The following is a 20,967-nucleotide window of genomic DNA, read 5'->3' as shown; positions in this document are numbered from 1 at the left end:
CCGGCATCTAAAAATACCATCCCCGTTAGCCACCATCCCTGACACCTCCTCTTCGGAGCCTGATTTCTCCAGGAGCTGCAGTTGTGCTGCCTTTTTGCCTCTTGACCCCACGAGCCGCTTTCAGACCTGTTGGCCACGTTCAGGGAGACGTGGTGGCAGGGTGGACATCTCGAAGGCAGCTGAGGTGCTGTGATTTCAGCAAAGTTCCCTAGGTGAGTGGAAGAGGGAGACTCGGTCTCGTAATTACATGTGGGAAAGGGTTACAGCCGGACCTCTGTTAGTGAGCAGCAGAGAAGCCACTGAGGCCAGGGGAGAAGTGGCTTCAGGGGCTGTAGCAGCTTTTTCTCACATTCGATACCTTTTTTAAACAGCCAATAATCCAATCAGAGAGCCAGCCCCGGCAGCGTGAGCTCCCAGACCGTGGGGAGCTGGCTGGAGCGCTGCGGCAGCGCGGGTGGACGGCTTCAAGCTGCCCCTGAAGTGATTTAATCCTTAATAACAATATTTGAACGCTTGACAATTAGAGAAGAACTCTCACGCCGCTCGCTTGCCAGGATGTGAGAGTAATCGTTTCTAAGACCCCTCGCTAAGCTGTAATGCTAATCAGTATTAAGATTCCTCTTTTTCCGAGCAGAGTGCTGCAATTAACCCCAGCGGTGCCGCACACCGATAGCTGGAAGCCAGGCTGGAGGCTGGGCTGGCTCAGAGACCTGGCAGGGAGCTGGTGGCATCTTGATGCATTGCATGTGTTTCAGTTGTAGGCAAGAAACACCAGTCAGGATGGTTGGGTCTCAATCCTGTCTCCCTTCAGGAGGACTAGTCCAGGGGCTGTTTCTTGCCAGCAATGACCAACAGTCCCTTCTCTGGCTGGGTGGGAGCATCCCAGAGCAAAGATGGAGATGGGACTGGGTCTGGGGCACCACGGGCTGAACGGGGAGTGCTGACAGGGTGGCATGGTGAAGGTCCATGACTCTGCCACTCATCCTTGGTGTCCCCAAGAGCCAGCGTGTGACTCTCACGTGGTGGAAACTACCCCTCTGGTTTTTCTTTTTGAAAGGGAGCTCTCAACCCACCTCAGCCTCTTCATTTAATCTCCCAGTAGTGGATACTCCTCAGCCATTGCCTCCTCCCCTTGGCGTTGGATTCCTTTCTGGTTGCTAGCACTCAAACCCTCATTGCTGCATAACAGAGGGGGGGGAAACGCGCAAATGACTCTTTATTCAACAGATGGCTTGAAAAACCCAAGAAGGCTTAGCCCTACGTAGAAGGCACTTGTTTTAAGGACACTTCATACGGCAGAACACATGGTTTCCTTTCATCACCTATGTCAAGACTGGGGCTGGGCTAAGAGGTGTCACCCCCCCCCTCACCACTGCATGCCTGTGTCCTTCGAGCTATGTGGAGAATCTCTGCTTTCCTTTCTCTCTATCTTGATACTTTTCCTTAGATCTGTGTCATCTCAGGTTTATTTTCCATGATGCAGAAAGAGCCTTGTCAAGCAGGCAGGGGCAGAGCCCTCAGCAGAGTGCCTTTGCTTGTCAGGTGATTTCTCTTCCACGTCAGGTTATTTCTCTTCTTTTCTCTCCCTGCACAGCAGCCAAGGAGGGAACTTCTTTACCCTGGCCCTAGGAGGAATCAGCCCCTGCCAGGCACGGCTTGGGGATGACACACGGCTCTGCCCAGGGTTGATGTCTTCACACCCAGGTTTATTGCCTTGTATGGTCCAGAGGGTGATGTCCTCTAAGGCCAGGTCTTTCTTTGCCAGAGTTGGTTTAGTGGCTGAAAAAAAGCAAGTGTTGAGCAGAGCACAGAACTGGCCAGTGGGTACCAGGAACCTCCTGTGGTTATAAAACAAGAAAACCAAAATAGCTTTTATGCTTCTCACACTGCGTGGGCTTAAGTGGTTTTTTAAAACGGGTTTGGTTTGCCCTGGATGTGGTAAACAAGTTTTTGTGAGTCCTGGAGGGCTGTCGGTGTGCGAGAGTTCAAGCATGGCAGGATGGGCAGCCCGAGCCACAGCAGAAGCTAAACCCGAGAAGTTGCCCAAGATAAGCCCTGCACCTGGGTACAAAGGTCTTTTAGGCAGGGGTGCTTTGTGCAAGGGGTAGGTGAGGGCTAGAGCTGCCCCACAATAACTTTATTGAAGGCACAGTCAATTTTTTTTCCATCTCATGGGTCCACCTCGAGCAGTTCTGGGGGCTCAGACCATGCATGGACTTCTCGACCGAGCTGTGCTGGCGCAGGCTGCTCTGTCCCAGCAGTGTATGGGACCTCACTGGGAGGGCAGAGTGGATCCCACCCCAACACCTTCCCCAGGCAAGCTGACTTTCTCCTCGGGACAAGCCAGGAGTTGGAGAGTCACAGTGTCTGCCACTAGATTGTGCAATGAGGTTGTTATGTGGCACACAGATCGTGGCTGATTTTTTTTTTTTCTTCTCTTTAAAGCAAAGACCTTTTTTGGTGTGCGAATAAACGCTCTCCTAAAAGAGAAGACACCATCTGCTCCTAAACACAAATTTAATTTTCCGAAGGGTGAGATGTAAATAAGATCCACAGGCTCGGAGTGGTGGCTGGGGGAGCCTGTAATGGGGTTTTGCCCCTTCTGCATCTTGCTGGAAGCGGACACCTTGGTTTATGGGAGGGCGACGTGGTGCCTGCAACCAAACAGGGGTTCTGGCAGCTGGAGACTCCAAAAACTCCCTGAGCTCCCCAAGGCTTGATGCTTAAACTGGTGCTTGCAGGTAGAGCACTGACATGCACACAAACAACCAGGAACCAGTGGCATGGTGGTCCTGCCATGCACAGCCTGTGCCCTGCAGGGCTCCATCTCCTTCATCATCCTCAGGGGAGGCAGCAAGAGGGGATTTACAGCTGCAGCGAGGTGCTTTCTTGTGCACAGTGATTTCTTGGGTGATCTGGAGCAAGGACACGCACCTGGCTGGTTTTTTCCTGCGTGGGTGCTAAAAGTGCCAGCCAGCTCACCAGTTACACCAGTGCAGTGTCCCAGCACAAGCCCTTTGTAGCACCGGTCCCGTGCCACAGCGTGGCCCTCATGCCCTCTGGCTCTCTTTGCCTTCCAGCCCCTGGTGTTGCTGATGGAGTGGCCTGAAGCCACCAACTTTGCCTGCCTGATCGCAGGCTACTGCCGTCTCCTGGTGGACTCCAAGAAGATGATCTTCTCCAGGGCCCTCAGCCAGCCACCCCCGCCTCAGATTATCAAGGCAGGTACGTTTCAGCCTCTGCTTTCCGTGCGAGCCCCTTCCCCAGCCTCCCCCTCCTCCTCCTCTTCTTCCTCCTCCCTCCATCCAGGGCTCTGCAGCATTAGAGAGGAGAGAGGTTTCTCTGGCATCTCCCTTTTGCTCCCATTCCCCCTGCAGAGCCAGCAAACACCCCTCCCCGCCCCCTTCCAACCAGAAAATGAGGAGCAAAGACACAAGTCCTCATTTTGGATGAGCTCTGACTTGTGGCATCAGCTCGGGCCCCAAGCACTGGCTGCAAGGGTTGTTCTGGCAGCTCCTGGAGCAGATGCAGGAGGTGCCGTTTGAACAGACCTGTGAATGCTGCCAGCTCAACGCTGGGTCTTCACAGAACAGCCTGTGTGTTGCTGCAGGGATGCAGCACACACTCCTTGGCCGGCATCCCAGCTCTGGAGACCAACGTGAATGTAACTCAGCCAGGAACCATGTTCCTGCTGCCTTGGGGCACCGCTGCCCTTCATCAGTGGGGCTCCGGGCTGCATGGGCAGCTCTGCAAGCGTGGCTGCTCCGCTGGTTTCCAAAATCAGGAAGGAAACTCAGATGTCCCAGCTTTTTCAGGGGCCCAGCCTGATGCAGGGAGCAGAGGGATGGTCTGGGAACAGCAGGAGACCAGAAAAGCTGAAGGACAGGTTCTGTCCCACCAGCACTGATGCTCTGTTCCTTGAGGATGGATTGCAGGTGTGAGTCACTTCCAGAGTTAATGATTCTCAAGAGTGATTTCAAACAAGAGCCAACCATGAGCTAGATGCTGTTGTTCCGTGCAGGTGCTCACATCGAATATGTTTTATATAGGGAAATATAAAATACAGGGTCAGTGGCTGGAGGTGGGCAAAATAACCAACCCAGCTGGCTCTGGAAGGTTGTCCCCAGACCTCCTGAGTGACACTGCAGCTCCAGAGAGCTGCAACAAGGCTTCAGTTTAGCTGGCAGAGTGTCAAAACTGCCTCCTCGGGATGAAGGCAAGCTGGGGGAGGTGGGAGGAGTGCCGAGAGCTAGCAGGGTCCTTGGGAAAGGACTTGGTGCCCCTGAGGTCCGAGGAAGGCACCCAGACATGGACTTAGCACATGTGGGAGGACACACTCGCAAGAGGCCTCAGGAAAGCATCTGCAGCAACCTCAGTGAACCCACCTGGCAGGTGATGTTGGTGTAAGTATACACGCATGGTTTCCTTTCTTATCTTCATCTTATCAGTGTCTCTGATCGACAGCTGTCCCTGTGATTTCTGCTCTGGGTGCCCTACAGAACCACTTTTAGTCACTTTTTGCCATGAGTGGAAGGTGTTTCCAATTTAACCGGCTGTCATCAGAGTGGTCCTTCCAACTGGTTGTCATCAGAGTGCTCATGTCACCCTGAGAGGGGCTACAGGGACAACATGGCCGTGGGGAGTCAGAGGAACGTGGTAGGAAGTGGAGAGCATCCCAGAACATCCCCAGGGGCTCGGGGGGTGGCTGGGGGCACCCGCAGTTACTGGTTGCTCAGGGGGTGTCTCAGCCTGTGCGAGTGGTGCTTTTCCACAGGCTAGCAACAGTGATAACAGCCAGGATTTTTCCTCAGGGAGGTTTTGCTTCTTGGGCACGGTCCAAATCTACGCCAAAAAGGGGTAATAGATCTTTTCCCTTTTCTTGACAGTCTTAAGAAACCGGGGGGCTGGAGTGAGTGTGGGGGCGATTTGCAGTGTGGGTAGGACAGCGATGGAGTAATGGATCCATGGTTTTCATACCAAAGAGCCCCTCTCTGGGTGGCCTGCTCTGTCCTCAGGGGTGCGATGAAAACCTCCCTGACCAGTGGAGTGGAAGAGTTTCCCTGCAGACCCAGCAGACTCAGCCCAGCCCCTCAGGCATCCTTCAGAAGGAGTGAATTTAGTGCACATTGAGAAAACAAAGTCTGCTCACAGTTCTGGTCTCCCTACGGCTGCAGGCTGAGCTCCCAGGCGCTACACACATCCCAGGGAGCAGGGACTGCTGATCATTCCTGATCTCTGCAGGAACGATAAGAAAGCCCCACTGGGATGCATCAAGTTAGCCCAGGCTTTGACTTTCCAGGCTGCAGGCAGGCTGTGCCAGAACCTTAAATGTAAAATCAAGCCCTGGCCCATGCGTTTTGCCTAGAAAAGGAGCACATCCATCTTCCCTGAGGCCCATTAAAACCTCCTGCTGAACCGCAGACGTTTTTAGAAATGCACGCTCTGTCCGGATGCTGTCAGTTAAATCCATCTCTCCACATTTCCCTGCGGAGCCATTATGCTGGATCCTTCCCCTCTGCAGGAAAGGGCTATGCCCAGGAGCTGCCTATGGAGCTGCCCAGGCAATTCACCTCCCTGCCCCTTCATAGGATCAGAGAATGGTTTGGGTTGGAAGGGACCTTAAAGGTCATCTAGTTCCACCCCCCCTGCCATGGGTAGGGACACCTCCCACCAGACCAGGTTCCTTCCTCTCCCCACTCCCACCAGCAACCACCATCCACCAAGCAGCTCCATGCCCTTGGTTGCTCTCTCAGCTCTTCATCAGGACCTTCTCCCCCAGAGCAACCAGCAGCTGGATTATGGATTTTAGGGTTTTGGCCCCATTCAGCGACAGGGCTTGGCATGGGCAGCCAGCGAGGCTGTCCAAGCGGGGCAAGCTGCTGGCATGACCCATCAGAGATGGTGGCAGCCATCAGAGGTGTCTGGCTTTGGGAAAGCCTCTGCTTTGGTCCATGCCACCCCACCACTGGCCAGTCCTGAATGTCCCCAGCTGCGACAGCCGTGGGTTCACTCACACAGCTGTCCTTGCTGAGTGCTGCCGTGGCCGTAAATGAGAGCGAGCTTGTTTTGATTGGGGCTTGCAGGTGATGAACAGTGTAACACAAACGTGTGTTTGGGGAGACAAATTGTCCAATTTGTCGAGCTAATGAATTTAATTAGGATTTATTTGATTTAATTTATACTTGGTGAGACGGAGCCTGCGTCCCCCCTGGCAGCCGTTCTCGACGCAGCTGCAGAACTCAACCCGTAACGTAGATGGATGCCCCCCCCGAGGGCTGGACCAGCAGCCAGAAGTCCCAGCGATATTCCAGCCACTTGCTGAGCGAGGGGAGGCTGCACAGGAAAACCCTTAACGGCAGGAGCAGAGGGCTCTTTGGGAGCCAGCCTGATCCGATGACCATCAGCCAGGCAGAAACAACGCGTAGATCATGGGGCAGTGGGGGAAAAGGGACTTGGGGGGGTGTTCTGTCACTTAATTGTACAAAGAACGATTGAGGGAGCTGGGAGTGTTTAGTTTGAGGAAGAGGAGGCTGAGGGGAGACCTCATCACTCTCTACAACTGCTTGAAAGGACATTGTAGAGAGGTTGGTGCTGGTCTCTTCTCACAAGCAGTTAGCGATGGAACAAGAGGGAATGGATTCAAGCTGCAACAGGGTAGGTTTAGACTGGGCATTAGGAAGAAATTTGTCACAGAAAGAGTGGTCAGACACTGGAATAGGCTGCCCAGGGAGGGGGTTGAGTCACCATCCTTGGATGGGTTTAAGAGTCGTTTAGATGTGGTGTTGGGGGATATGGTGTAGGGGAGAACTTTGTAGAGTAGGGTAGATGGTTGGACTCGATGATCCCAAGGGTCTCTTCCAACCTGAATGATTCTATGCTTCTATGAGTTTTCAAAGTCAGCCAAGCTGCTTTGGATGTCTCCCCAGAAGGCAATACTGCACCTCGTTTAGCAGTCTCCCGAGGAAGACTGCTTGGTGTGGGCAGCATTATGCAAAAATGGTGAAAAAATGGTGACAACAATTCCTTCTTGCCGTAGAACAGGTGAACTGGGGGACTGAGGCTGAAGGCCCTCATTCCTGCGTGCAACCAGGCTGCTCCCCGTTGCCCTCTCCATGTGGCTGGTGGCTCGGTGATGTGGCTCCTGCATCCCCCTGTCTCAGAGCCCGCTGTGCTGCCCGGCCCTCCCCTGGTTCTGCCCAGCTCTGCCTCCCAGTCACCTACTGGGATCTCGCTTCCTCTCCCTGCCGCTGCCACGCAGCAGAGAAAAAAAGACATTTTCCCAGGTAGCCAACGTGGATGGAATCCAGCCCAGAGCAATAAGAAAGCCGAGACATTTAGGAAACAGACCTGTCAAGAAAGGTTAAAGGAATTTGCTACGGTTAGTCTGGAAAAGAGATGGATGGGGAGATGGAGAGGGAGGAACGGGACGATATTTCTTACTTCTAAAGGTTGTTTGTAAAAGGGCACTGATCAGTTGTGCTGCTGGTCTGTGGTGTCATTGATCTAATCCCTCGCAAAAAAAACCAGCTTTAGGGTCAATACTTTCTTATCATAAATGTCATAATATTTAACTTTATAAAATTGATATGATCAAACTCTATAGCACGTAATCGTTTTGGAGACAGTGGAGCAAACCACGCGAGGTGGCCTGGTCCGTCAGTGTGTCACAGGGCTTTTGCTGGCTGGAGTTCAACTGCTTCTCAATCCTGTCCAGCCACCTTCTAGGCTCTTCTGGCCTCCACCATCGCTATACCCCAGCCACACCTAACGGCATCACTAAAACACTTTCAACAGCTCTTTGTTAAATGGAATCCAAATTTTATTGATTTAGGAAAAAAAGGCATGTCTGCTTCTTCAATACCGTGCAGGTCATTTTCGAGTTGGCCATCTTCCACGCCCACCATGTAAATCTCTGTACATCCCTCTCCCTTCTGCCTCCTCCAGGTCTTCCCTTCTCTCCTGATTGCAGGGAGGGGTTGATGTCTCAGAGCCAAAAGGTCCTTTGTCTTCAAATGTCAGCAGTTTCCCCCTGCTCTTGGTGGCAACATACGTGGTATCCCTGAGGGCTCTTCAAGCCCCTCTACTCTACTCTGGGGAAGGTACTCTGTCTGCATTTTTCATCCAGCTCTGGATGGACAGACATCAACACAGGAAGGACATGGACTTGTTGGAATGGGTCCAGAGGAGCTCACAAAAATGATCAGGAGGGAACACCTCTCTGACGAGGACAGGTTGGGAGAGTTGGGGTTCTTACCTGGAGAGGAGAAAGCTCTGGGGAGACCTTACTGCGGCCTGTCAATACTTAACGGGACCTTATAAGAAAGATGGGGACAGACTTTTTAATAGCACCTATAGCGATAGGTTAAGGGGTAATGGTTTTAAAATAGAAGAGGGTAGATTCAGACTAGATGGAAGAAAAATATTTTTTATTATGAGGATGGTGAAACACAGGTTTCCTGGAAATTGGGGACAGACTTTTTAATAGCACCTATAGCAATAGGTCAAGGGGTAATAAAATAGAAGAGGGTAGATTCAGACAAGATAGAACAAAAATATTTTTTATGATGAGGATGGTGAAACACAGGTTGCCCGGAAACGTTGTAGATGTCCCATCCCTGGAAACACTCAAGGTCAGGTTGGACAGGGCTGTGAGCAACCTGGTCTAGCTGAAGATGTCCCTGTCCAGCAGGAGGGGTGGAGTAGAAGACCTTTAAAGTTGCTTTCCAACCCAAACCATTCTATGACCTGCAAGTGCAGGACATTTCTTCCGACACTCATTACTGGCAGATAGGCCCAGCGGGTTGCAGAAGATGATTTTCCAAAAGACCAGCCAGGTGGTCTGGCTTCCCCGTGCTGTTTTCCTTTCTCCCGGGTGCCGCTGCTAATGTCCCTGTTGTGCTTTTGGTTTAGATTACATCAACGCACACAACCTGCACCGGCCTGCCCCAACGGGGCACTCGGGAAAGAAAGAGAGCGGGCTGGTGGGTGGCTCTGCCGCCGGCGCCGGAGCAGCCGGAGCTCCAGCCACCAGGGCTTCGGACTCGGAGCTCATCAGCTTTTGCTACCTGCACATGCGAGAGCAGAGGAAGGAAAGAGAGAGCAGGACGGATATCAATGAAAACCTGATTTTTTTTGAGGAAACTCGTCCCAGGACCAAATCCGACCCCACTTCCAAAAGCTCCGGCCAAGGCTACAACGGGGCAGCCAACGAGTACGACCCGGATGGCCTTGACCAAGACAGGCAGGCCAGCAGGGCCAGGGCGCACACCATAGACACCCACCTGCGGAGTGACGCCTCCCACTTCTACTGTGAGTCCTGCCAAGCCAAAATCAAGAGCCGGCTGGCCTCATGCAAAGGGGGCAAGTCTGGCAGCACCCGGGACAACATGGTAGACTTGATGTCGCTTCCTCCTCCCGGGAGTGATGAAGAAGAAGACGAGACCACATCCTTGCTCCCCGCCATCGCCGCCCCTCCTCCTGGCTTCCGAGACAACAGCTCGGACGAGGACGACCCCAAGCGCCGGGCGGCTGCCCAGAGCCAGGAGCAGGGCCGGCACCTCTGTGGCATCCTCTACGATGAGATCCCCGTCACGCTGATAGACAATGTGCAACCGCGGACGGTCCGAGACCATGCCCAAGAGCTAGACGATGCCCTGGTGTCCACCCTGCAGGCGCTGGAAGCCCTGGCTGCTTCTGAGGATTGTCCACATCCCCCACCACAGCAGACAGCAGGTATTTCAGTGGCTGTGACTTTCTTTTTTCCCTATAGCCTTTCTTTCTTATGGTACATCCTTCCCTATAGTCTCCTACTCCCATCCTATATGTGATTCTGGAGCAGCTTCTAGTGAAAACTAAGTTGGGGCAACAGGTTCCAGCAGGAGCAGCCAAGCTGCTGCTCAGAGGGTTTCTAAGAAGCTGAGGTGGGACTTCTCTCCCTGACAGTGGCTGAAGAAGTCTCTCAGTTATCCTGTATCTGCCGTGGTCCACGTGCCACGATGCTGGGGTGAGGCACTACAAACCAGTTCTGTGATCAGGAGTTCCTCCCTGCTGTGAGGGACCCCTGGTACCTTTGACCCTCAGTCTTCACACATTCCCACCCAGGTTTTGCAGTGTGTGAGCCCTTCACAGGGCAAACCTGTTGCCAGCTGGGTGTCTCTGGGACCAGCCTGTTGGCAGGACAGTCCTTTGTCCTTCTGCCCACCTTGGCTACCCTACTCACTATGGCAGAGTAGCTGTTGTCCGATTTTCCATCTTGCTCCAGACAAGTCCCTGTAGCTCTGCTGTCCCTGACACTGGAAAGCTTCCCGGGATCTTTTCCTGGACCAAGAGCTCTTGCTGAATTGAATTAGCAAGCCAGCTCAGTGCTGGCAAATGTAAAAGTATTAACTCATAAAAGTATTAATTCTTAGTTCCGGGAAGTCAGTAAAGTTTCTCTGATGGGATGCCATCTCCTGCATTCCTGTGAGCCTCCTGCCTCATGGAGTCCCCCTCTCCTCTGCGTAGCAGTGTGGTGTGAGTGTTGTCTTTGTGTCCCTCTTCAGGTCTTATTGTCCTGGCTGCCATCACTCCTGAGTCATCCTTGGATTCTGGCCACGAAACCAACTCTTCAGAGCTGACTGATGTCTCGGAGATGGTCTCTGCTATGAAGCAGCACCAGAACGCAGCCTACTTCCTCGCTCAACACATCAACAAAGAAAACCTCCTGGCCAGGAAGGACTTGCCTTTCCGAATCCAGAGCTGTGCTGCCCAGGCTGTTCTCACCTCTCCCTATCCCCTCGGCCGCCAGGAGCCGAATCCTTCATCGAAGCCAGCTTTCTCTCACCAAAGCCCCAACCTTACCAACTGCAAGAGCAAACAGGAGCAGCAGCACGCTGAGCGGAGCTATGCCGTGGCTGTCCAGCCAGTGCTGACCCCCCAACTTAATGACCAGAACAGGGGGGCTCCCGCGCCAGGCTCTGAGTGCAAAAGCCACACAAAAGCTGCCTTTGAGGTATCTCTGCATGCCACAGCAGCCCCGAGCAGGGAGCAGGCGCAGGACCTACAAGAGAAGATGCCCAAAGAGGTCCCGCTGAGCTCCAAGCTCCTCCTGGATCAAAAAAGTGGTGTCACTCCAGCCATCGTTTCAGCTGCTCTGCAGCAAGTGGCAAACGCAAAAGGCTCCGCTCCCCAAGTGGCAGCAGTCTCAAAAGAAGACAAGAACCTGAACGGTACCAGCAGCTGTGCATCGGCCAGCAGCAAGCCTTTGAAACCTAAAGGAGGTCCACAACCTGCAGAGACTTTATGCAACTGTCAGCAGCAGCAGCAGCAGCAACTCTCTCCGCAGCAGCACTGTGAAGTTTCGCCAAGTCCTAAAGAAGCTCATGGCACTAAGGCTGAAGCTTTCCACCTCACCTCAGCAGGTGAGGAAATGATGCCCGGTAAGACTTTTGCCTCTAAAAGCTACCAGCAAAAAGTGAGTAGAGATGCTCCAGGGAAAGCGGCAAGCGGAGAGCCAGGTCAGAAGGCAGGTGGGGAAGCCACGAGCCTCGTCTTTCAGAAACACCCAGCTCCTTCAAACCAAGGACAGAAAATGCAACAGGAAAGTTCAGCCAAAAGCTTGAAAGCTGAGAGTAGCAACCTGCACTCTGCATCACCTGGGAGCACTTTCAGGAGCACCAGTGAGGAACCCAAAGGGCCAATCCAGCTGATGCCCAGATCCGAGAGCCTGCAGATCAGCACTGTGCCTTCCAAAAAAGTAGAAAAAGTCCTGGAGGTGACCCAGCATGATGCTGATGTCCCAGCTAAACCCAAAGCTCCTAAAGCTCCCTTCAGGTTGAGGAACCTGTTCTCTGCAACATTTCCAACCCGGCTGAAGAAGGAGACGGACGAACGGCAGGCCCAGCTGCAGAAAGTGAAACAGTATGAGCTGGAATTCCTGGAAGAGCTGCTGAAGCCAAAGAGCAAAGGTGACCTCCCGCCCCAGGAGTATCTGCACCCTCCTGCCCCTGGGCGCTGCAGCTGCCAGCTGAGGAGCAGTCCCGTGCAAAAAGTCCCAGGGATGTCCAGGGAGCAGAGGCGCAGCTGCGACTGCAAGCGGATTTGCCGGGGGGTGAGGCCACCCCCCAACCAGTTGGTGATGCCAGAACTGGAGAGGCGAGGGAGGGATAAAGTTACTGATGACCAGAAGCAAGCAGAAGCCATTAGGTTGACCAGCGTGAGCAGCCCTTCCAAAGGCAAGCGGATACGATCCACAAGTTTGGAGTCCAGAGACTACCGGTCAGATCCAGAGAACGGCATCTCCTGCCTGACAACGTGCACTTCCCGGGGGGAGTGCATGGGTGCTCCACACTACAGGAAGCTCTTGCGTCGCTACAGTGTCAGTGAAATAGATAAGACTGATAGGACATCCCTGTCCTCTGACATCTACCAGAACATCTATACAACCAAGCAGAAAGCCCCCCAGAAAGATCCGGAGCCCAGCATCCTTTGTCCTGTTCTGAAGAGCAAAATCCTGGAAGCCTCTGGAGTGGCTGACCCCTCCTATGTCCAGATAGCTCAGGAGAAAAAGAACCAGAAGGGTTCAGCGGTGTTCTCTGTCCAGGAGGAGATGTACCCAAGCCCTGCTGAGCTGCGGGATGAAGACATGGAGGATGAGAAGTGCTGCTCCATCCGGTACTGCTTCTACTACAGGAAATGCGATGTTGCGGATGACGGGAGCGAGAAGGATGAGCTGTCCTATTCCATCCCCATGCAGCTTCTCCCAGGAATGAAGCTGGACAATCAGATGGTCCCAGTCATGAGCAGGACTCTTCAGGTCCTAGATGCAACAGCCTGCAGCAGTCCCAATGACAGCCAGACCCAGGAAATAGATTTAAGGACCTCCAGTTTTGAGGGGAGCTTGGCAAAGATCAACGCCCTTCGAGGCCATGCCTACAGCTTTCCCAATGGGTTTCTGCAAGTCCAGCTGGACACCAACGAGCTCCTGACTATCCTCAGGCAGTGTGTGGTGAGCCCTGACGTCCGGGACTGCAAACCCTACATCTCCCAGCTGGCTGAGTACAAGCAAGAGCTTGCCCTCAAGTTCAAGGAGTTTCGGGCCTCCTGCCGCCGCGTGGCAGCCGTCGACAAGAGTCCTACCCACATGCTCTCCGCCATCACGAGCAGCTTCCAGGTGCTAAGCAGCCTCATTGAGACATTTGTGAGGCTGGTGTACGTCGTGCGCTCGGAGTCTCAGCGCCAAGAGCTGCTGACGAAGGTGGAGGAGGTGGTGAGGAACTACACCTTCCTTCTGAAGGCGGCGGAGGAGTCCACGGCCAGAACGCTGAGCCACCAGCAGACGGTGGAGCAGCTCGCCCGCCAGTCAGCCACGGTTGCCACTGTCATGGGCACGCTCACGCGCTCCCTGAAGACGTTGATCAATAAGTAAGCCAGCTACGAAAACCAACAAGCCAGTGTGTGCCGGGCCACGGGCTGGTGGTTCTCAAATCGCGTAGGTCTGGTGAGGATGTGTGTCTCCAGGCCCACATCTTACTGGGGTTTGCGGTAGGGGAGATGCTCTTTTAGCTCTGCAGAAGAGATGGTTGTGTTTCTGAAGGGTAAGTTCATGCCCTGTCACAAGCTGTGCAACCAGCTCGTCAGGGGTTTCAAGCAGCTGCTCTGCTTGCTCTCCCATGCTGGCTTATTGGTGACGGTACTCGTGGGGGGCGCAGTCACCCCGTCTCCACGCGAGTTTGGTTTCACGTGGTTCTGGGCCTCACTTGTGCGAAGACCTTTGTCACGGTGTGTGGTGGGCCAGCGAGTCAGCAGGAACTGAGCTGAGATCTCCTGGCTTCACTCGGGCAGTTTGAAGCCAAACCAGTGTCTTGCCACGTAAACAGCTCTTCTGCCTCCAGGGTCTTCCTGGCCCACAAACGCAACGTCATTAGCAGCAGAAGGGATCTCAGGGGTGCAGGTCTCCCTGCTGCTATGCTGGGGCTTGGGGAGTAGTCCTAGCATGGGTGGGTTGCCATAATCCTGGGGCAGAGCTAGGTCACCCTAGCAGGCTCTGCTCTCAGAGCTCAAGACACCGATGTCCTAGTCCTGAGCACAGGTCCTGCCCGTGCAACAGGCGAGGGCTTAATACGTGTGAGTAGGGAGGATCCAGGGAACTACAGGGCCTGTCAGTCTGGCCTCAGTGCCGGGGAAGGTTATGGAGCAGATCATCTTGAGTGCCATCACACAGCATATATAGGGCAACCAGGTGATCAGGCCCCATCAGCGTGGGTTCATGGAAGGCAAGTCCTGCTTGACTAACCTGATCTCCTTCTATGACAAGGTGACCGCTCAGTGGATGAGGGGAAGGCTGTGGATGTTGTCTACCTAGTCTTTAGTAAAGCCTTTGACATCATTTCCCACAGCACACTCCTGGAGAAACTGTTTGTGGCTTGGATGGGTGTACTCTTTGCTGGGTGTAAAAAAACTGGCAGGAGGCCGGGCCCAAAGAGTGGTGTGAATGGAGTTAAATCCAGTTGGCAGCTGGTCACAAGTGGTGTCCCCCAGGGCTCAGTGATGGGGCCAGTTCTGTTTAATATCCTCATCAATGACCTGGACAAGGGGATGGAGTGGACCCTCAGTAAGTTTGCAGATGAAACCAAGTTGAGCAAGAGTGTTGATCTGCTTGAGGGTAGGATGGTTCTAGAGAAGAATCTGGACAGGCTGGATCAATGGGCTGAGGCCAGTGGTCTGAGGTTCAACAAGACCAAGTGCCAAGTCCTGCACTTGGGTCACAACAACCCCATGAACACTACACGGGGCTTGGGGAAGAATGGCTGGAGAGCTGCCCAGCATAAAAGGACCTGGGGATTTTGGTCAACTGCCAGCTGAATATGAGCCAGCAGTGTGCCCAGGTATCAAGAAGGCCAACAGCATCCTGGCCTCTATCAGGATCAGTCTGCCCAACAGGACTAGGAAAGCGATCGTCCCCCTGTACTGGGCACTGGCGAGGCCCCACCTCGAGTGCTATGTCAGTTTTGGGCCCCTCACTACAGGAAAGACATTGAGGTGGTGGAGCATGTCCAGGGAAGGGCAATGGAGCTGGTAAGGGGTCTGGAGAACAAGTCTTGTGAGGAGCAGCTGAGGGAGCTGGGGTTGTTTAGCCTGGAGAAAAAAGATGCTGAGGTGAGATCTTATCGCTCTCTACAACTGCCTGAGAGGAGGTTATAGCAAAGTCCAAAAAAATAGTATAGGGTCAGTCTCTTCTCCCAGGTAAAAAGTGATAGGACATGAGGAAATGGCCTCAAGTTGTGCCAGGGGAGGTTTAGATTGGATATTAGGAAAAAAAAGAATCACCAAAAGAGTTATCAAGCATTGGAACAGGCTGCCCAGGGAAGTGGTTGAGTTGCCATCTCTGGAGGTATTTAAAAGACGGGTAGATGTGGTGCTGAGGGACATGGTTTAATGGTGGACTTTGCAGTGCTAGGTTAACAGTTGAACTTGATGATCTTAAGGGTCTTTTCCAACCTAAATGATTCTTTGATTCTATGATTCCATGTTTCTCTTCCTCTGCTGGATGGCCGTGTCCACGCTAGAGAGCCTGCAAGGAACGTGGATTGATCTTTGCCCATTGCAAGCCAGAAGCTGGGCTAGCAGCTGAGAGGAGACCTCTTACACTCCATTCTCCTGAGGTCAGGTCTGGGCTTCCAAGGCTCAGCCCAAACCCTCTCCTGTTCCCTTTCACCATGCCCATTGGAGAGGAACCCCAGAGCAGCTTTGTGAGCCACAGCTTGCCCCCGCGCCAGGCAGTGCTACTGCCATCGGCCAAAGGAGCTGCAGGGTGTTGGGGTCCTTTCCCTGTCTCCACCGGACTGACTGCCATAAGAAGCATTATTTAGTACTCTGTGACGATTATTTATTTGCAGTTGGGGTTTTCAGATTGATTATTTTTTTTTTCCACTTCCAGATGAATGGTAAAACGATTCCTAATTGCTTCCCTTCGCACCCCGAGGTTCCCCTCCTCCTCCCAGTTTAGCTTCTAGACCTAATCAATCAGACTGCCTTAATTGGTGCTCCGCTGCAGTCACACACACCCCTCCCCTCCAAAAGAGGAGAAAAAAAATGCAAGGTTACACATAGCATTGCCCTTACCCTGCCACCCGTTGCACTCCACGCGTGCTCGGGGGAGAGCGGGTCCTGCGGGGTCCCTGCCCCTCTCCCCATCCCACCCACCTCCGGCTGGAAAGCGAGATGGTGGCATCGGCCTCACGGCTCCAAGGAGTGAGACCGGTGGTCAGACCCAGCCAGCTTGCCCCAGCGCTTGGGGAACGATCAGGGATCTCCGTACGATCCATTGCTTCCCATCTCTTCTTTATTTTTTTTTTACTAAACACACACCTTGGAAATCTCTCGTTCTTCCATAGGAGTTATGGAAATGCACAATGTGCTTTTAACATGCGCATCCTCTACCGAGTGCAATAACCTCCCCTGGCCCATGGCTGTCCCAGACTTTGGCCGTTGCTGTCAGCAAGGCAGAGAGGATCCTGCTCCGGGGACAGCCTCCTGCTTTCAAGAACCATGTAGCAAACATAGGGTGGAAGAGCCAATTCGGATTTCAGTCCGTGGTGGGTAAAACCTGTTCTAATGCTGAAGGCCAACAGGGAGCTGTGTTTTTCTCTTCCCCGGGAATTATCTATTACGATACTCTGAGCTTCTTCGAGCTCCCCGTTACGCCTGTATCATTCCTACATAAATCTCTCAGCCTAATACAGAGGAAAATTTTTTTATTGTCTGTATATAGTATATATAAATTAAAAAAAATATATATAAATTATATATATACACAAATTTATGTCTTGTTTTACAAACAAGAAAGATTAAATATATTAATCTTAATATCCAAACTAGCATTTGTGTCTTTTTTTTTTTTTATGAACTTTGTGAAAACGTGGCTATTCTTAGCTGTACAAAACACTGTTCGTAAGCAAAACCCCCTATTTTTGTTGCTATAGAAATGCACGTATCTCCGTACTGGAAGGGCACGGCTTAAGGACTCCACAACGTGGCTGGACTCTAGGGCAGTTAAATGCCAGGCGAGGAAGGAAGCCATAAAGCAGTAAAAATGCAGGTTTGAAATGAGCTGTTTGACTTGGCAGGGTTTTGTGTTGCTAATGGGCATTTATGCTTAATTCCCCACTCCGGGAGGGGAACACCTCCAGTGACACTCAGCCCTTCACTGCTGGTGCTGGGCACTGCAGCTGTGCTGGAGAAAGGGTGGTGGTCCTCCTGGTGGTCCTCCTGGTGGCCCTACAGCAGGGGAGAGCTGGGACATGCTTTAAATGCCACCTCCCAGCAAAATCCTGCCTGATCCCTGTCAAGGTGAGCCCCTGACCAGCTCCAGTGCGTGTTTGCAGCCAAGTCCCAGCCTCTGCCCAGCATTTGCTCGTCTGCCTGGGACGAGGTGATAGTGTGCGACCTCCCTGATGGTTCTGCTGTCCTGTGGGACTGCTCTGGTGTGTCTGCAGGGGAAAGCCCAGCAGAAGCTAACGCCAGGCCAGGGGAGAAATCTGAGCAAGACAAAGAGTTTCCCACCTACAGATGACATTTCCAATATCCCCTTCCCTCCGGGCACACGTTTTGCCGGGCACAGTGAACTGTTCTCTATTTATCAGGGAGGAAGGCACTGATGTGTGCCTGCCCTGTGCCCCAAAGCCTTCAGGAACTCTAAAAGCCAAGTCTGATAAAGATCCGACACTAAAAATCTCAGGAACTGGGTCATTCTCTGTACGGGGGTTGGATGTGTTGTCTAAAGCAAAGGCAGCAGCAGTTGAGACTCACACATGTTCTCCATGCCTCCAGGCTCGTTATTTTAATCTGCATCACACCATTTCCCGTGCCGAACTAACTAACTAACGATGACACTGAATGGGACAAACCCCACCTATTTATAAAGCTGGGTATGGATCGGAAAAAAAAATAAAAAGGAAAAGCCAAGAGGTTTTCTAAACCCCCAGAGCCTGTAAATATAACTGACAGCAGGCAGTTCCATCAGCAATCACAGAGTCGAGGCTTAGTACCATCTAGTGGGCAATCAGCACCCCGTCAGAAAGGAATTACTTCTCCACATGGTTATTATTTGTACAGCGGCAGCAATAGGTGCTCCAGGACCAGTCAAATGTCCCCGTGGAGGGAGGAGCTACACCAGGACATACCCCGAGGAGGAGGATGAAGCCCTGCCTCTATTATTGCTGTACCCGTCTTTCAGGTGCTGTCCCTGTGGCCTCACTCTGCTGGGCGCTTGTAAAGGAAATGATCCAGGGAAAATTGTCTTAGTTAAGGTTTTTTGAATCATGGATTTTTCAAAAAACGGCATATTGGTTAAAGAGCTGTAGCATTACAGCTGGGGCAGGTTTCCTCCAGGGCCTTCAGGGCTCCCATGGGCATTGCTCAGCCACAACGTGCATTTGTGACCATCTCATGTCATTGCACTCCCTTCACCTTCTCTAAATTATGTCCGCTCCCAAGGAGTCCTCACCAGGGCTCTATCAGTGGCAATGGACAGACAAGGGCCACCACTGGTCCCTGTTAACACACAGGAGAAGACCAGAAGACCTGGCTTTCAGGGGTTAAAGCGTCGAAAGCAGGAGCTGGAAAATCAGCAGACCTCAAGCAGCCATCCCGGGATAGATCTGGATAAAATTGCTGGTGTGTCTCCGTGAACTTTGCTGGTCATTGTCAGCCAGAGACAACAACCGGGCACCGTGCTTTTAAAGCCCTTTGTTGGATAAAATTGCTGGTGTGTCTCCATGGACTTTGCTGGTCATTGTCAGCCAGAGACAACAACCGGGCACCGTGCTTTTAAAGCCCTTTGAACTCTAATCCCCACAGCGGCGTAGCGGCCACGTTCTCCTGCCGGGATTTCCATCCTCTCCCGTGTCCTGGCAGCACTACACAGGAATCGTAACATCCCCAGATACAACAGCGGGGCGAGCGGCATAGCTGGGACCCACTGCTGCTTTCATCACGCCCCGGGGGGAGCCGACAGTCAAACACGAGTGAGTAATGTCTAAATTTTATCCTCATTTAAAGCACGGCGGCTGGATTCCTCCCTAAAACATCCTAACAAATTCCTCACGCAGCCGGGCACGGTGGAGCTGACTGGGACACCCCTGCCTTTAACTGGGCACAGGAGAAGATCAGTATCTCCACTTATTTACATTGCCCAACCTCTACTTTTCTTTGGTCTTCACTTTTTTTTTTTCCTTTTTTTTTTTTTTCCGGATTTTATGCTTCTTGCAGCCACGGAGGCAAAGGGCAGAGCCTTGGGGTTGTTCCCACCAAGTGCCATTCATTAACAGACCCCGCAGCACAGTCACGAGGCAACAGGTAGGAAAAAAAAAACAACAAACAAAACCACAGCCCTTTCTGCGTGAAAATCTGTCCTTGATTAAGTGGCTGGTGGTAATTGAGTGGCAATTGTATGCAGGAATGTTCCAAGAGAGGGAAAAGGGCTACTGTGATTGACATCAATGACATCAGAGTGAAATTTGATGGCGTGAACGAGCCAGCTGAAACTTCCTGGAAAAATAAGATTCTCAGGCCACGGAACACAAAGGTATTTCTGATTAAATGCATCTCCATAGGATCAGGTAAATAAAAAGGGGTTTTTTTGCCACTTTGGTGCTGTTAGGTTCTCGTTAATTGGACAGTAATTTACTTCACAATTTCCAAAACAGAAAGAAAAACGTCAGCTCAGGCTATGAGCTTGCTCTTTCCGCTACCAAAACCAACTCCTGCTTGTAAACCACAGGAAAATTAAATAAAAAATCTTTAGATTGGAAGTAGATAATTCCATTTCTTATATTTGGCTTTCAGAATGCAGCAAGCCGACGGGAACGAGGTGCTTTGATTCTGAGTCAGGGTGTCCACACCAGAGCTGAGACGCTCCAATGTGCTTTCCCATCCCAATTTCACTTGGGCTGTGATGGTTTTCCGGAGCACCCTTTGAGGGACAACCTGACTTACAGGCCCCTGGTCTTCAATCCCATTCATCCCATTGAGGTCAAGAACTAGATAAACATCTCCCTCTTCAAAGCTGCCTCTCCTTGTCCCTTCTTCTTAGGTTAATGGCAATACAAGCTGCTAATAGACAAGCTACGGCTGAGGAACCTCATGAGCAAAGCCCTTTGGCTTTGTTTAACGAAGACTTTGGTGCATTAAGAGCTTCTCCTCAACCAAATTTCGGAGATTACCCCAAGAGCTTTGCTAGGGATGGCGATAAATCGTTAAGGCAGACGGACTTTTGTCCTCATAAACAAAGTGCTGTCTGACCTACACAGACATCGTGGCAGCCAAAACACCAAAGGGGACTTTTCTTCAAGACCCAGGGAGGGGGGGGTGGAATGGAATTTAAGCCAAGAAGTGCTGTCTGACCTACACAGACATCGTGGCAGCCAAAACACCAAAGGGGACTTTTCTTTAAGACCCAGGGACGGGGGGAATGGAATTTAAACCAAAACTGAAGACAACCTGACTTACAGGCCCCTGGTCTTCAATCCCATTCATCCCATTGAGGTCAAGAACTAGATAAACATCTCCCTCTTCAAAGCTGCCTCTCCTTGTCCCTTCTTCTTAGGTTAATGGCAATACAAGCTGCTAATAGACAAGCTACGGCTGAGGAACCTCATGAGCAAAGCCCTTTGGCTTTGTTTAACGAAGACTTTGGTGCATTAAGAGCTTCTCCTCAACCAAATTTCGGAGATTACCCCAAGAGCTTTGCTAGGGATGGCGATAAATCGTTAAGGCAGGCGGACTTTTGTCCTCATAAACAAAGTGCTGTCTGACCTACACAGACATCGTGGCAGCCAAAACACCAAAGGGGACTTTTCTTCAAGACCCAGGGAGGGGGGGGTGGAATGGAATTTAAGCCAAGACTGAAGCAAATGGCTCAAACTCAGAAACAAGTATATTTGGAGGAACTGGAAAGAAGTTATGCATCTTCCAAACTCCTCAAACTGC

General features: G+C 52.1%; 1 protein-coding gene across 4 annotated transcripts in view; it reads left to right on the top strand.

Moving 5' to 3' along the window:
* FRMPD3 (FERM and PDZ domain containing 3) overlaps positions 1–14,592 on the top strand; it is a 64,737-nt gene extending 50,145 nt beyond the window's left edge. For all 4 annotated transcript variants that reach the window (XM_014955316.1, XM_014955313.1, XM_014955315.1 and 1 more), the window contains 3 exons: positions 3,081–3,225; positions 8,911–9,732; positions 10,542–14,592. In XM_014955316.1, coding sequence (XP_014810802.1) covers positions 3,081–3,225; positions 8,911–9,732; positions 10,542–13,405 — 3,831 coding nt within the window. In that variant the 3' untranslated portion in view covers positions 13,406–14,592. The remainder of the gene's footprint in view (positions 1–3,080; positions 3,226–8,910; positions 9,733–10,541) is intronic.
* Positions 14,593–20,967: the final 6,375 nt, after the last annotated feature.

Source organism: Calidris pugnax, unplaced genomic scaffold (assembly GCF_001431845.1).
Source record: "Calidris pugnax isolate Ruff unplaced genomic scaffold, ASM143184v1 scaffold38, whole genome shotgun sequence".
In the NCBI taxonomy this organism is placed as follows: domain Eukaryota; kingdom Metazoa; phylum Chordata; class Aves; order Charadriiformes; family Scolopacidae; genus Calidris; species Calidris pugnax.
This window is presented reverse-complemented; position numbering and strand designations above follow the sequence as displayed.